General features: G+C 34.4%; 1 protein-coding gene across 1 annotated transcript; it reads right to left on the bottom strand.

Moving 5' to 3' along the window:
• Positions 1 to 10301: 10301 nt before the first annotated feature.
• Positions 10302 to 11961, bottom strand: LOC149211419 (disease resistance protein L6-like). The gene is made up of 2 exons (XM_089390442.1): positions 11122 to 11961; positions 10302 to 11034 (listed from the first exon to the last, which is right to left on the bottom strand). The coding sequence occupies exons 1-2, from the start codon at positions 11706 to 11708 to the stop codon at positions 10578 to 10580; spliced, it is 1044 nt and encodes a 347-aa protein (XP_089246568.1). The 5' UTR covers positions 11709 to 11961; the 3' UTR covers positions 10302 to 10577.
• Positions 11962 to 12808: the final 847 nt, after the last annotated feature.

The raw sequence follows: 12808 nt of genomic DNA on the forward strand, positions 1-12808 counted from the left end.
ATAAATAATTTAAACATTGTCTAAATAAATAAATTATATTTAAAAAGAAATATAAATGTTTTATGCAAATGAATTAATTTAAATGAATATTGTAACTAAAAATCTTTTGTTATTTATTTTATGTTAAATCCATTATCCAATTATTAATTAAAAAATTAAAAATTGTCAAATTAAAAATGAGTTGTCTTTAGTGAGACTTTTTGGAAGCTTTTCTAGTGGGTTTTTCGAATGTAATTTCTCCAAAATTCGGCAGGAATTTAGAGAAAATCACAAGCTTGATGGGTAACCCTACATAATCGAAGTGCCCTAGGCGTTTTTCAGGGTGTTGAATCCATATATACAGTATAAAAAAAACCAGTTTAAATAACACAAAACAAGATTTCACCTCAAAATTTTCCACTAGATTTTGGCACCGAAAAGTCCAGAACGTCACACTAAAGTCAACTCCAATTAAAAATAATATAATATAATATAATGAAATGATGATGATGATGATGATGGTTAAAGTCCACTGAGACCAAACTTTGGTCTATCAGACCTAAAGAAACGAATTAATTAGTTTGATTTAAGATTTTATTCCTACGCTTAAAAAGCATGGAGAGAAACCTCCCGAGCTCACTATAATTTTGACATTGTAAAAGGCCAGGAAGGTCAATATTGCAACAAAGATTATGAAAATGAGATCTAATGTGGTTGTACGCGGGGCATTCTAAGAGGAAGTGATTTTCATCCTCAATGTTCATATTCTCAGAGAGATGGTAGATCCTTTCAATCCATGGTGTTTTAGGAACTTCCCAACGACCCGTTTCACTAAGGAGCTCATGAGAGTTCATTCTAATCTTGGCTATATTAATTTCTTCTTTGAGCCAGTTAAAATAGAGAGATACAATTGATCTTCTAGGCTGGGGTTGATGACCTCCTTATAATATCTTAATTTTCTTTTAGTTGCTAAATCTTTCTCATGCCAAATTTTTTCTTTGAACTTAGAAGTAACAATATTTTTAATGTTATTAGTGTTTTGCAATGCAACATTATCGTCGATCTCCTAATGGTTTAACCAAGCCCTAGTGTCTTTATACCAACCTCGTTTGAGCCTTAGGTGTTTTTGGCTGGAATTCAAAGCTAACTTAGGAAGTCTATGGTCTCCTATGTTATTCGGTTTGTGCTTGTACAACAGAAGCCTAGTCATAGATAGGCTCTCGATAGGGGAAAGACCCAATTCTATAAGGAGAACAGGATAGGGTGTATTGTTTTTAATTTTGAGGTTATATGTTATAAAACGCTTCTGGATTTACTAAATCTTTCTCCAAGATTCTCTAGAGATGCTGCAACCCCAAACCTCACATCCATATAAGGTAACAGGAGTGACTAAAGTTTCAAAGAGGAACTTCTTTCTATCCCACATTATGAGGTTTGTCGTTTTACAATTATTTTCAAGACCAAAATAAGCTTTCCACCCCTGATTAATCCTTTTCTTAATGCTATAGTTCCATTTGAGCTTGTGATGAATATCAATTCCTAGGTACTTGTAAGAAGGCACTTCCTCCAATTTACTATTGTCATACATAAAATTAGCGTAAGTGTCCTTCTTGGATTTGATAATCATAACTTTTGTTTTGTCAGTGTTAACAGTCATACCCATGATAGAGTAGAAATCCTTAATAAGTCTAAGTTTCTTATCAAGATCAGATGGGCACCTTGCAAGAAGAACAATATTGTCAGCATAGAGAAGAAGTATGATGACTATCCCAGCTAAGATTGTGCCAACACAGCCTTCTTCCTCTAAACAACCTTCTAGCTTGTCGATGTAAATGCCAAATAGGGTAGGGGAGAGGGGGAAACCTTGTTTAACTCCGATATTACACTTAATATCTTTTGAACACCCCTCATCACTCTTTAACTTGGAAATTATATTCTCGTATAACCTTATAGTGACAGCTCTCAACTCGAAAGGAACCTTTAGCTCTTCTAATCTATTCCATAGGTTGTTTCTAGGAACCGTATCGAAATCCTTTCTAAAGTCCACAAAGCAACAAAAGAGATTGGATTTATCATTATGGCATTCCTCCATAATGATCTTAAGCATAATGAGGTGGTACATTGTTGATTGCTGCCTTCTAAAACCCGCTTGGCCTTTAGCCCGCTTACCTTCACTTTCAATTCATATGCTCAACTTATTTTCCAAAATAATACCATATAACTTGGCTAAGAGAGGGCTGATCATAATTGTCCGATAATTAGAGGGGGTTATTTGTATCCCCGCTTTTAAAAATAGTGATAATGAGGCTTTGAGTCCATGGTTTAGGGAACCCTTGCTTGACCGGTTGATTGAAAAGCTTGTGGATGTGGGGGATGAGGACAGGACCTCCAATTTTTAATATTTATGCTTAGTAACCTTCAATGTCCTTAGCTTTCCCATTTTCCAGCCATTTAACCCCAAAATCAATGTCTTCTAATGAGAAAACATTTCATAAAGATTTTTAAGATAGGAATTCCAGTCGTGTAAAGAAATTTTATTATTATCTTTATTTTTCCTAGTTAGAATCTGCCTCCAGAGTTTCTTAGGAGTTACCTTAGAGAGGTGTAAGAGATTCTCTTGTCTTTTACGAATATACTACCTTTTTTTTCCTTTTCATGGGGGCTTTCTATATTTTTATATTGCCAATTTTAAGAGATTCATCAACAGCTTCCTTAATTGTTGTCCTCGCACTTTTACAATCTTTGTCATACCATGGGTTGCTTTTGCTATTTCTTTTATTACTTGAAACTTCAATTGAGAACGTGTTAATAGAATATGAGAGGGTTGTAGTAAATATAATACAGGTCTTCTATGTTGTCTATATTAGATAAAGGAAGCAAATTAGTTTTTAATTCGTTTAGAAAGAGATCATTTTTATTTCTATCAAATATTAACTTCTTTTGGCTATAAGGATTATCTTCTATGGGATCTCTATGCATGACAAAAATGAGAGTTATAAGTAAAGGCCTATGATCAGAGTCAGGCTCTTGGTCGTTTAAGTTGTCAAAATTTATTATTTCGTTGTATAAAGGGACATTGGAAATAACATAGTCTACCACACTACTACCAAGCCCATGGATGCAGGTCATCTGGCTAGAATTGAGATTCTAGGTTTGATCCTCAGTATGGTCACCAACTTGTGACACAGGCAAGTTCTCTCTGTGGACAGAGGCAACCCCTCTAGCCTTAGAGTGGGTCTAGTCACTGCAAAGACAATACCAAAGCAAATTTCCTTAGAAAGTTGGTGTTATGAAGGCCTACCTTCAGTTCGACGTTCGATGAAGTTCTCGTCGTGTTGCTCTAGCTCTTGTTCTTCTAGTCACTTATACCTGAAAACAACATGTAGAGAAACACCATAAACATAATAGAAAACAACCAACCAATCTACTTGAAGAGTCAAGGAACCTCAAGCTATCTACATACAATTTAACACACGATATAGGAAACAAGATCTTGATTTGTATTAATATAAATCAAAGTAAAACTTACAACTGAGCCTTGATGTCGTAAGCCTCCTTGAAGGGTCCTGTCAGCATGTCTCCATAAGCATTTACTTGTGAACCGTCTCCGAAGGGAACATATTACTCTCTCTTTCGTCCAAAAGGATTGATGCTAGAAAGTTCTCAAGCGAACTCTACTCAAACATCTCTCAAACTGAAATACATATGAGGCTACTTCCACACTCCAATAACACTTTCTACCTCTCCTCCTCTCTTAGAAATATGAAGCTATCAAATTACATCTAGCTATCATCCAGTTACATCCAAGCTAGCTGATCTCATTCATGGAGTTGATATTTATAAGAGGGAGAGGTCCCATAAGAGATGGAAGGAAGAGCTTATCTCCTAGGGAGGTTGCACAAAAGGTGGAACAATTATCCCAAAGGAGAGAGGCGAGCTCAACTGACCCAACAACCAGCCCTAAGACCGCCCATGAAGCAATTTCATCACAAAGTTTCGACAAGTTGTTGAAAAACTTGCCAAATCTAGCTCGTCGTGGGTGCAACATAGGGACAGAGCAAAGACTTCGCTAGGGCTAGTATTAACTTGACCATCTTCACTTCACGGGAGGGATAACTTTTGACCCACGACGACCTAGAAAATTAGGTAGAAAGGGGTCTTCTTCAAGGATAATAAATTGAGATATTCTTCTTGAGATTACAAGGAAGGTAGTGACACATAATTGGGAACATGACACAACACAAATGTCAGTAACATGGACCAGCAGTGCCCAGGATTAGGGAATGCAGGGTCGGTGACAAATTATTGTGTAACAAGGTCATCTGGCTAGAATTGGGCCACTTCTTTAGACCATTGCAAATTATGAGATCCTGAGCACTACGGAGCTTGACTAGCTCCGACCCAAACAAATTCTCCCTGAGGTCTTCAAAGCTCCTTTTGTACCGGCTAGCCAGAGTAAGGTATTCGTCAAACCAAACAGGATTTGTGTTGGAATGATTTCTTAGAAGAATAGCTTGGTTTCTTGAAGTTCTAGCATTAAAGTCACCCATTAAAAGGATATTACCTTCATTCCTTAGGCTAGAATTATCATTCGCTAACCATTGTAAGGACTACTTTTATCTAGATTATTTTTCTTGTAGAAGTTAGAATTGATTGGGGAAAAATAGTAGATTGCTATGTAGGTCTTTTTATTATTAAAGTCAATAATCTCTATCCAACTATATTGGTTGTAAGGGTTGTTTTTATAAATCCTAGCATGGGGGGAGATGTTCTTCTTAATGTAACAAGATATACCCCCAATGCCTCTACGGGAGGATCGTTTGTTCCAGGTAGACCATAGTGCAAAGCCATCTATGTTAGGGAACTTAGATTCTTCGTGCTCCCAAGTTTCAACAAGCAATATAATATCAACATCATTCGAGATCCAACTTAGCTTGGGGCCTTTGTTCCATGGAAAACCCCGACAGTTCCAAGAAAGAATCTGGAGCATGTTGAATTGCTATTTATTACTATCTTTTTGGTTTCTGTCTCAAATAACAGCTTTTCTGTTTCTCATTATTGCCCATTTTCCTTCCTTCCTAGCTTCTTTTACCTTTTGAACCTCCTTTCTTAATTCTGCTTGATCTTTTGGAATGAGATCTTCATTTATAAATATTCTCGTTCTTTTTAGACTTGAGGTTTTACTAAGTATGTCATACTTATGGTCAGTAGAGCTCACCTTTATTCGGATTAGCCTTCCTTTATTCTTAGTTAATTTCCCCAACCTTGTTGCTTCTGTGAAAGACGTTGTTTCAATTTGTAATCTATTATGTAATTTTGTCTCGGCAATGGCTAAAGTATCCTCGTCTACTTCTTCTTTCAAACCGAAGATTATAAGGTTCAAGGCCCTTTTGTTATGCTCATGGTCTAATTCTAGCAATTTTTTCATTTCATTTTTAATTGGTTTGATATCTAATTTACGTGTCACACTATTTAGGGTGAGGCAACTATTAATTTTTTCTTTTTTCTTCTAGTTCTTTAATCATGTCCTTCATTTTAAGACGCTCTAAAGTATCAGCATCTCCTTGCTGGGATATTTGGTTTGTATCTTAGTTTTGTTTTTCTATAACCTGCAACCTAATCTCTATTGCCTCCATTTTATTTTCCAATAGTTCTATTTTATTTTCTATTTGTTTTTAGATTTTGTCTTCAAGAGATGTGAATTTATTTTCCAACATGACTTCTAACTCTGTTTGTAGCTCGATTTCTCTTTATTCTCTATGTTTCTCTAAAGACTCTATATACTCATAAAGGCTCTGTAGAGTAACTGTGCTAGGTCTACCTTTGGTAATCTTTGGTCGCTGTGGTGAATGACCATATCTCCAATTAAAAGTAATATAATATAATATATCAATCACTATATTTATTGTTTTGTACATTTTTATTATTAAAATATATAGTAAAAATAAATATAAAAAAAGTGAAGTGTAAAAATAAAATATTAAACATAAATATTTAGATTTTGTAGGTATACTGTTTATTAAATGTTATGACATTTGGTTGATTACATTTTTTTTGGACAATTCGATTTTAGTGAACAATGAGAAAATAAAAGTTCAAATTTAAAAATTTTCAAAATTTATTTTTCATTTTCAAAATATTTAATTTAATATTTATTTTTTTCAAAACTTTAATAAACTTTATAAAATCTAATTGAAAGTAATTAATGAACTTGATGTGTTATTAAATAATTTAGAGAGTCAAATCCTTCATAAATATCAAGATTTTGTAGATACACTACTAATTAATTGTTATTACACTTGGTAGTAAGGTGATTTATTTATTTATTTTAAATAAATTTTATTTTTGACAATTATATTAAAAATAGAAATATAATATTTTATATATTTTTAATATTTATATTGAGAACCACTTGAAATTAGTCATTTCATATATATTGGCTGGTTAAGAAATAGATATATAAATTTAAAAATTTAAAAAATTAATTTTAAAATTTTAAAATATTCAATTTAGTGTTTGATTTTAGATTTTTGTGATCCATATTGATTTTGAATTTTGTGATTTGATAAAATCTTTCGGATTAATCACATCATAAATTGTTGGTGGATGTTTCAAACCATCTAATTTGGTTTATCTTCGTATTAGATGGTTAGAAAAGCCTACCAACAACTTATAATGTAATTAGTCCAAAAAAATTTATAAATATTCAATTTAATATTTTGTTTTCATAATTTTAATAAACTTTAATCATGTATAAAATAATTGAAAATCAAATATCAATTTAATATGTCTAAAAATAATATATTTAAATTCAAAAAAATATAATATAAAATTTAATTTAATTAACCATGAAATGCTTTTTAGGAAAAATGCTGTCATTGCCCATTGTCATGAAGCAAGAACTGTGAAAAATATATTATAAAATTTAATTTAATTAACCATATAATCCTTATTAATGAAGGAAGACCTGTGTTGAACAAGATTACTACATGACATACTTGAGATAGCAAAGCAAGATTGTGATAGCTTCCTTGCTTGTGATTGTGTATCTAGTCCACTTTCCTCTATATATATATATATAACAGAATTTATATATTTATTAAAAACTATTAAATATAAAAAATTTATTATTTAATTAATAAAATTGATCTAATTAAATTTATGAATTAAAACTAAATACAAAATCCTATATATTAAAACTAAATATAATATTGTATTATACCAGTGAAGATAGATTTTGGTCTTGTAAACTCAATAGGCCAAAGATCCCGAGTTCCAATGCCCTTGGGACTTGAAAAAAACATGTCAACAACTGCACAGCTCCATTGCCACCGGATATTGTGACATGGTTTATTTAAATGTGCTTACTTCTGCTGTATAAAATTATGTTTTCTTTTTAATTTATAAAACTTATCTCCATATATTTGATTGTTTATAGCTTTTTAATTTATAGAACTGATCCACATATCTTTGATTTTTATTTTAAAAAATTAAAATTAATCATGACCCTGGATACTTTGCCATTTGTTTTGAAATAGTGAAAACATATACATATATATTTTCATTTTTCTGAATATGCTTAGAGCCGTTTGTTCCGCGATCCGGTGTGTGAATTTTATATCTCAATGTATTTACTTGCCGAAAAATAAAAATAACTTTTTATAAATTGGCGGCTGATGAAAAAAGATGTGAATTAAGAAATGATTTAAAATGAAAAATAATTCAAAAGTTTTAGCTACTTGGTGGGGCCTCCCGCCAAAACAATAAATGCCGGGCTGGGTTGGTTATTCACCTAAACATTCATAGATGCCTCAAAGCCTCATGGGCTGGGACCGGATGCCTCTGGCCAAAACAATAAATGCCGCGCTGGGTTAGTTATTCACCTAAACATGTATAGATGCTTCAAAGCCTCAGTGGGCTGGGACCGGATCCAACAATTTTGCAGAATTGTTTACCTTAAAAATGTTTCTCTGTTGGCTTACCCATTTGGGAATACTCACTATTCAGATAGCGGGAATTCAATAAATATCATCAAATGGTTCAATGGAACGAACAGATGTCAGAATTACAATTACATATTATCACGATTGTGAGAAGAGACAAAACCTTTTTTAATGAATTTTCTTTATGTCACATTTACAGCAACACAATGAAGCAACACAATGATACAACAAATCAGTTTTCTAAAACTAGTTTGCAACAAGATCTGGATAGTTGGAAGATAGAGGAAACTGATCATCCACCATATGTTTAAAAGGCCATATTTTACTTTGATCACTGCCTAGTTTCACGGAATTTCTTTTGTTTTGGTTTATATTCGCTTGTTAACACCAGACAGTTTACTCTATAACAAATCCATAACAAACTTATTAACTCTCATAAAACTTTCAGCTGATTCATTCCTATTTGAGTTGTTTTCCTCACTAAGGAGACCTGGGAAAGACTCAGTGTCATGGGTGTGTTTCTTTTTATTTTGGGACAAATGATGATATGTTTTTCTCAGATAGTTGATCTAACAGGGTTGTTTTCTTCTCAGAGGAGGCCAGTGGTTAAAAAGATCATTGTATGATGCCAGACAAAGTGAAATAGTAAAAGGAGAAGACCTACAAATACCATCTCAGTAAACTCTATGATCTGAAAATCATACAGTCAACTGAATGCCTAATAGAATATACAAGACCTACAAATACCATCTCAGTAAACTCTATGATCAGAAAATCATACAGTCAACTGAATGCCTAACAGAATAAACCATGTAAGTTTTTAAAAATCGCAATAAAAATTTTGATTTTTTACTGAATTTTTTTTTTTCTTTTAAACTGTATCTACTGATTAAAAACACATTTTGTAAATTAAGAAATGATTTAAAATGAAAGATAATTCAAAAGTTTTAGCTATCTACGGAATAAAAATGAAAAATAACTTTTTATAAATTTGCGGCTGATAAAAAAACATTTTGTAAATTAAGAAATGATTTAAAATGAAAGATAATTCAAAAGTTTGAGCTATCTACACAATAAAAATGAAATGAAATTTCAAGAATACTGAGATACCCCTGATATCATATCGAGCTTACGCTGAGAAGGGATAATGCCACTAAGAAAGTTGTGATTAAGCCCAGATACAGCGTAGAAGAATTTCCCAAGTATTGGGGCAATTTACCCGATAATCTGTTTACATACAATGGAAAAACTGGCAGCTTCCGCAATTGGCAGAGCTCACTTGAGATCCTCCGTGTCAAATTATTGCAAGACAGATTAAGCGATAATCATGTATGCTGCTTCAGCTACTTTACAAAATGGCGTTTCTCCAGCTCTCCACAGGCCCACCACACCAGGAGGAAAACGGGGCCGCGGCACCAGGCCTTTTACTTGGCAAACGGCTCTTCATGGTTACCGCAGGTGGAATCAACTTTTTTGCATGGTATAAAACAGTACATATAAACAGCATATTCCAGAAAATGTCTATCTATTAAGAATCGTCTTTGTGGCTTGAGGTGTCTTTGTGGCTGCGTGTACATGAGAGCTTTGTGTTCAATTGAGCAGGCGGACTGCAAAACACTTTGCTCGGACTCAGATGATTTTTTAATTTTTGAGTAGAAGGGGATTGGCGCGCTTTTCGCACTGACAGTCGCGCCAGTAAGCGCAACTGTCGCGTCTGTTAGGCTGCCACCGCGCCAAAATACCAGACTGGTGCGGAATTGTACAGAAAGATCGTGCCAATTCACCTTCAAGGGAATCCGCGGGAATCCTCATCTTCGTCTGACGATTTGTGAGAGGAGGCAGAGTGGAGAAGTTGTGGATCTGTCTGAGGGAGGCAAATTGTGTTTTGGAGGTTCTGTACATGCAATTCGTCTGATTGTGGTGGATTTGACTATCATGACAAGTAGTCATTAACGGGGGAGTTAGAAATAATTAATCCCTACTTGTCTATGTTTGTAATTCTCCATTTGAGGAGTTTGTTCCTACATAATAGGAATTTAGTTTCTCCTAATTTAGTGTGTGGGAATCTCTCAACCACACTACTGTACGTTTAAGATAGAGTTCCTATCTTGAAACTATTGCTTATATAAATATGTAATTTCCTCATTCATATGATAATAGAATATATCGAGTGTGTGTGCGCTATTTTATCTGACTCTACAGCCACACCCACGTCGATAATGATCGCCTTGTCCCCACGTATAATTTCTGAAAAACACTCAGCTTAAAGTAACCCACAGTCACTAGACACGGAGCATACACTATAAACTTATGCAACATTGTTTTCTTATTACATACAATTTCACCATAATTTAACCCTCAACCACAAGACAGGGTACATACAGAATAATTTTCCCAATATTGCTTTTTATTACACACTATTCATAACAGGCACTCAAACCTTTATTTTTCAACCTTTTTTTCGCAAAGAGTTTACCAATAATAAGACAGCCGCAGCCGCCGCTTGAAGAACACAAACTTATAATCTAATCAGCTGCAAAATGTCACCTAAGGGATTTATGACTCATCTGAGTCCACCTTAATAAATCAAATTGCAAGCTGAATACCAAATTCCAGCGAAGTATTTGTAAATGAGTATTAATTTCACTTTCAGCTTTACAGAATATAAAGCACCGTCATATTCATAAACAAAATAAAAAATAACTGCAACGGCCACCAAATTGCCTGAGCAGTTGCACTACTAATTTGCCACACAGTAAAAGAGCCAGGGGGTGTTCCCAGGTTTAAATTTCTAAAGGGGTATGGGATATTTGAAGAATTTTTTGGAAAATTCGAAGAAATTGTGAGAAAAGTTCTGGCCCAAACTATGAAAAAGGCTACTGCAAGTATAATTCCGAGTAACTTTAAGATCAGTATAATTCCGAATAACCCTAAACCATAGGCGTGAAGTTTTCCACACCAGAGCGATAGGACGTCAAGCTTTCCACGATTCTGCTGCTGCTGCTCCAACAGGGCTGTATTTTCGGAATCTTCGGCCGCTTCGTCCAAATTTCTCTTTTTCACGTTCTTCACCACACTTTCAACGATTTTATCCAGCACCTCCCCCTCGTCCCTGGCAAAAATTAAAACCAGTAAGGTTTAAATCTATCTATGTATGCATCATTAAAATAGATATTGAGAGCGGAGGATGAGTTCTCACGTATTATTTGCATCGAGCTCGAAACCGCTTATTTCTGAAACATCAGAAAGAACCTTTCTCCACTTTTGAATAGTGTCTGGGTCGTGTCGCGGCTTCTTTTGATGAGTTTGCGTATCATATGTTTTCTTCTCTTCCAATTTCCGCAGGTCCTCCGAGTAAACTCCACCTGCGCCCTGCGTCCACCGCAGCTGAGCAGGCTTCACGTGGTAAAACACTGGGATAATTATGGCCCCCGACTCGCACATCTCCCACATCTGGAGCAGCTCCTCCAAACACCATTTAGATTGTGCGTATGTGGGAGAAAGTATAGCCACGTGGACGGTCGCAGTTCGAATAGCTCTTTGTATTTGCAAAGTAAGATTCTGTCCCTCTTGCAATTCCCGTTTGTCCAGAAAGGCTCGAAGCCCTCGTTGAAGCAAGCGTCCGTAAAGATGACTCGCAAAGGTATTCTTCACATCCGGACCGCGGTGATTGATGAAAACATCAAACCCGCAAGAGTCCAGAGGCGTAGCGGCGGAGGTGGAGGCGGACGGAGCAGGGGGTGTGGATATGGATATGGATTGCAGTTCAATTTCTGGGTCTGCCATTGAAGAGTATATTTAAGGCACTACAGATTTTCGATTGGCCTTCTTTCTCTACGTCGAAGTCAGCCCTGTGCCTTTGGTACTACCCTTCTCTGATAAAAATAGATTGCTTTGCAAAGCGACCGTGCTTCAGATATTTAGGCTCTGTTAAGCATGAACTCAGCTATGAAAATACATGGAAAATTCATATAACATTTTCTATGTTCCTAACTATGTCCGTGTGGGCACTATGGAAAGTTCAATTAAACGCTCAACAACATTTTCCATGTTGCTAACTATGTCCGTGTGGGGAGTATCCAGTGCAAATTGAAATTGGTTTTCACCTGTGGCCGTCCATCTTGACGGAATTTGATTGGCAATTACCTATTTTGATTACCAATTAGATGGATTGGTAAAGTGGAAGTAAAGAATAGCCATCTTTCTCAGTCACAGTCATCCTCTTCGACACGCTATCCCGCTTCGAAGTTCTTTGCACCACGTGTATATTTCTTTGCCATTAACGATAAGATTCCCAAACCTCAGACAAGATCATCGTATAACATGTCCACAGTAAATATATAAATTTTGATTTTAAAATATACTTCAAATTTTTTATTTTTTAATAATTATAATTTTATTTTTTAATAAATTATAATATATAGTAATTTGACTAATTTGATTAATCATATCAACGATACTAGCATAAATAAAACAACCCATGATATCATATGTAAATAGAGCTGATTTAGAGAAAATCACAAGTTTGTTTTAAGGAGTTTTCAGTGTGTTGAATCTATATATACAATAAAAGAAACCAGTTTAAATAACATAAATCAAAATTTCACCTCAAACTTTTCCACTGGATTTGGGCACTGGAAGGTCCACAAAATCACACTAAATCAAATCCAATTAAAAATAATATAATATATAGATAACTATATTTTTTGTTTTGTACATTTTTATTAGTAAATGATATAATAAAAAAAATATAAAAAAAGTGAGGTGTAAAAATAAATTACTAACCATAAATATTTAGATTTGATAGGGGTACTTTTTATTAAATGTTATGACACTTGGTTGAATATATTTTTTCCGGGACAATTCAATTTTAAATGTTATGACAC

This window comes from Pinus tabuliformis, chromosome 1_1 (assembly GCF_031772625.1).
Source record: "Pinus tabuliformis cultivar Carrire ecotype Pingquan chromosome 1_1, CPIR1, whole genome shotgun sequence".
In the NCBI taxonomy this organism is placed as follows: domain Eukaryota; kingdom Viridiplantae; phylum Streptophyta; class Pinopsida; order Pinales; family Pinaceae; genus Pinus; species Pinus tabuliformis.

Excerpts from the sequence above, each read along its gene's own strand:
- LOC149211419 (XM_089390442.1), bottom strand. The coding sequence starts at position 11,708 with ATGGCAGACCCAGAAATTGAACTGCAATCCATATCCATATCCACACCC. Across the intron at positions 11,035-11,121 it reads GAGCTCGATGCAAATAATAC|GGACGAGGGGGAGGTGCTGG; the intron begins GTGAGAACTCAT and ends AATTTTTGCCAG.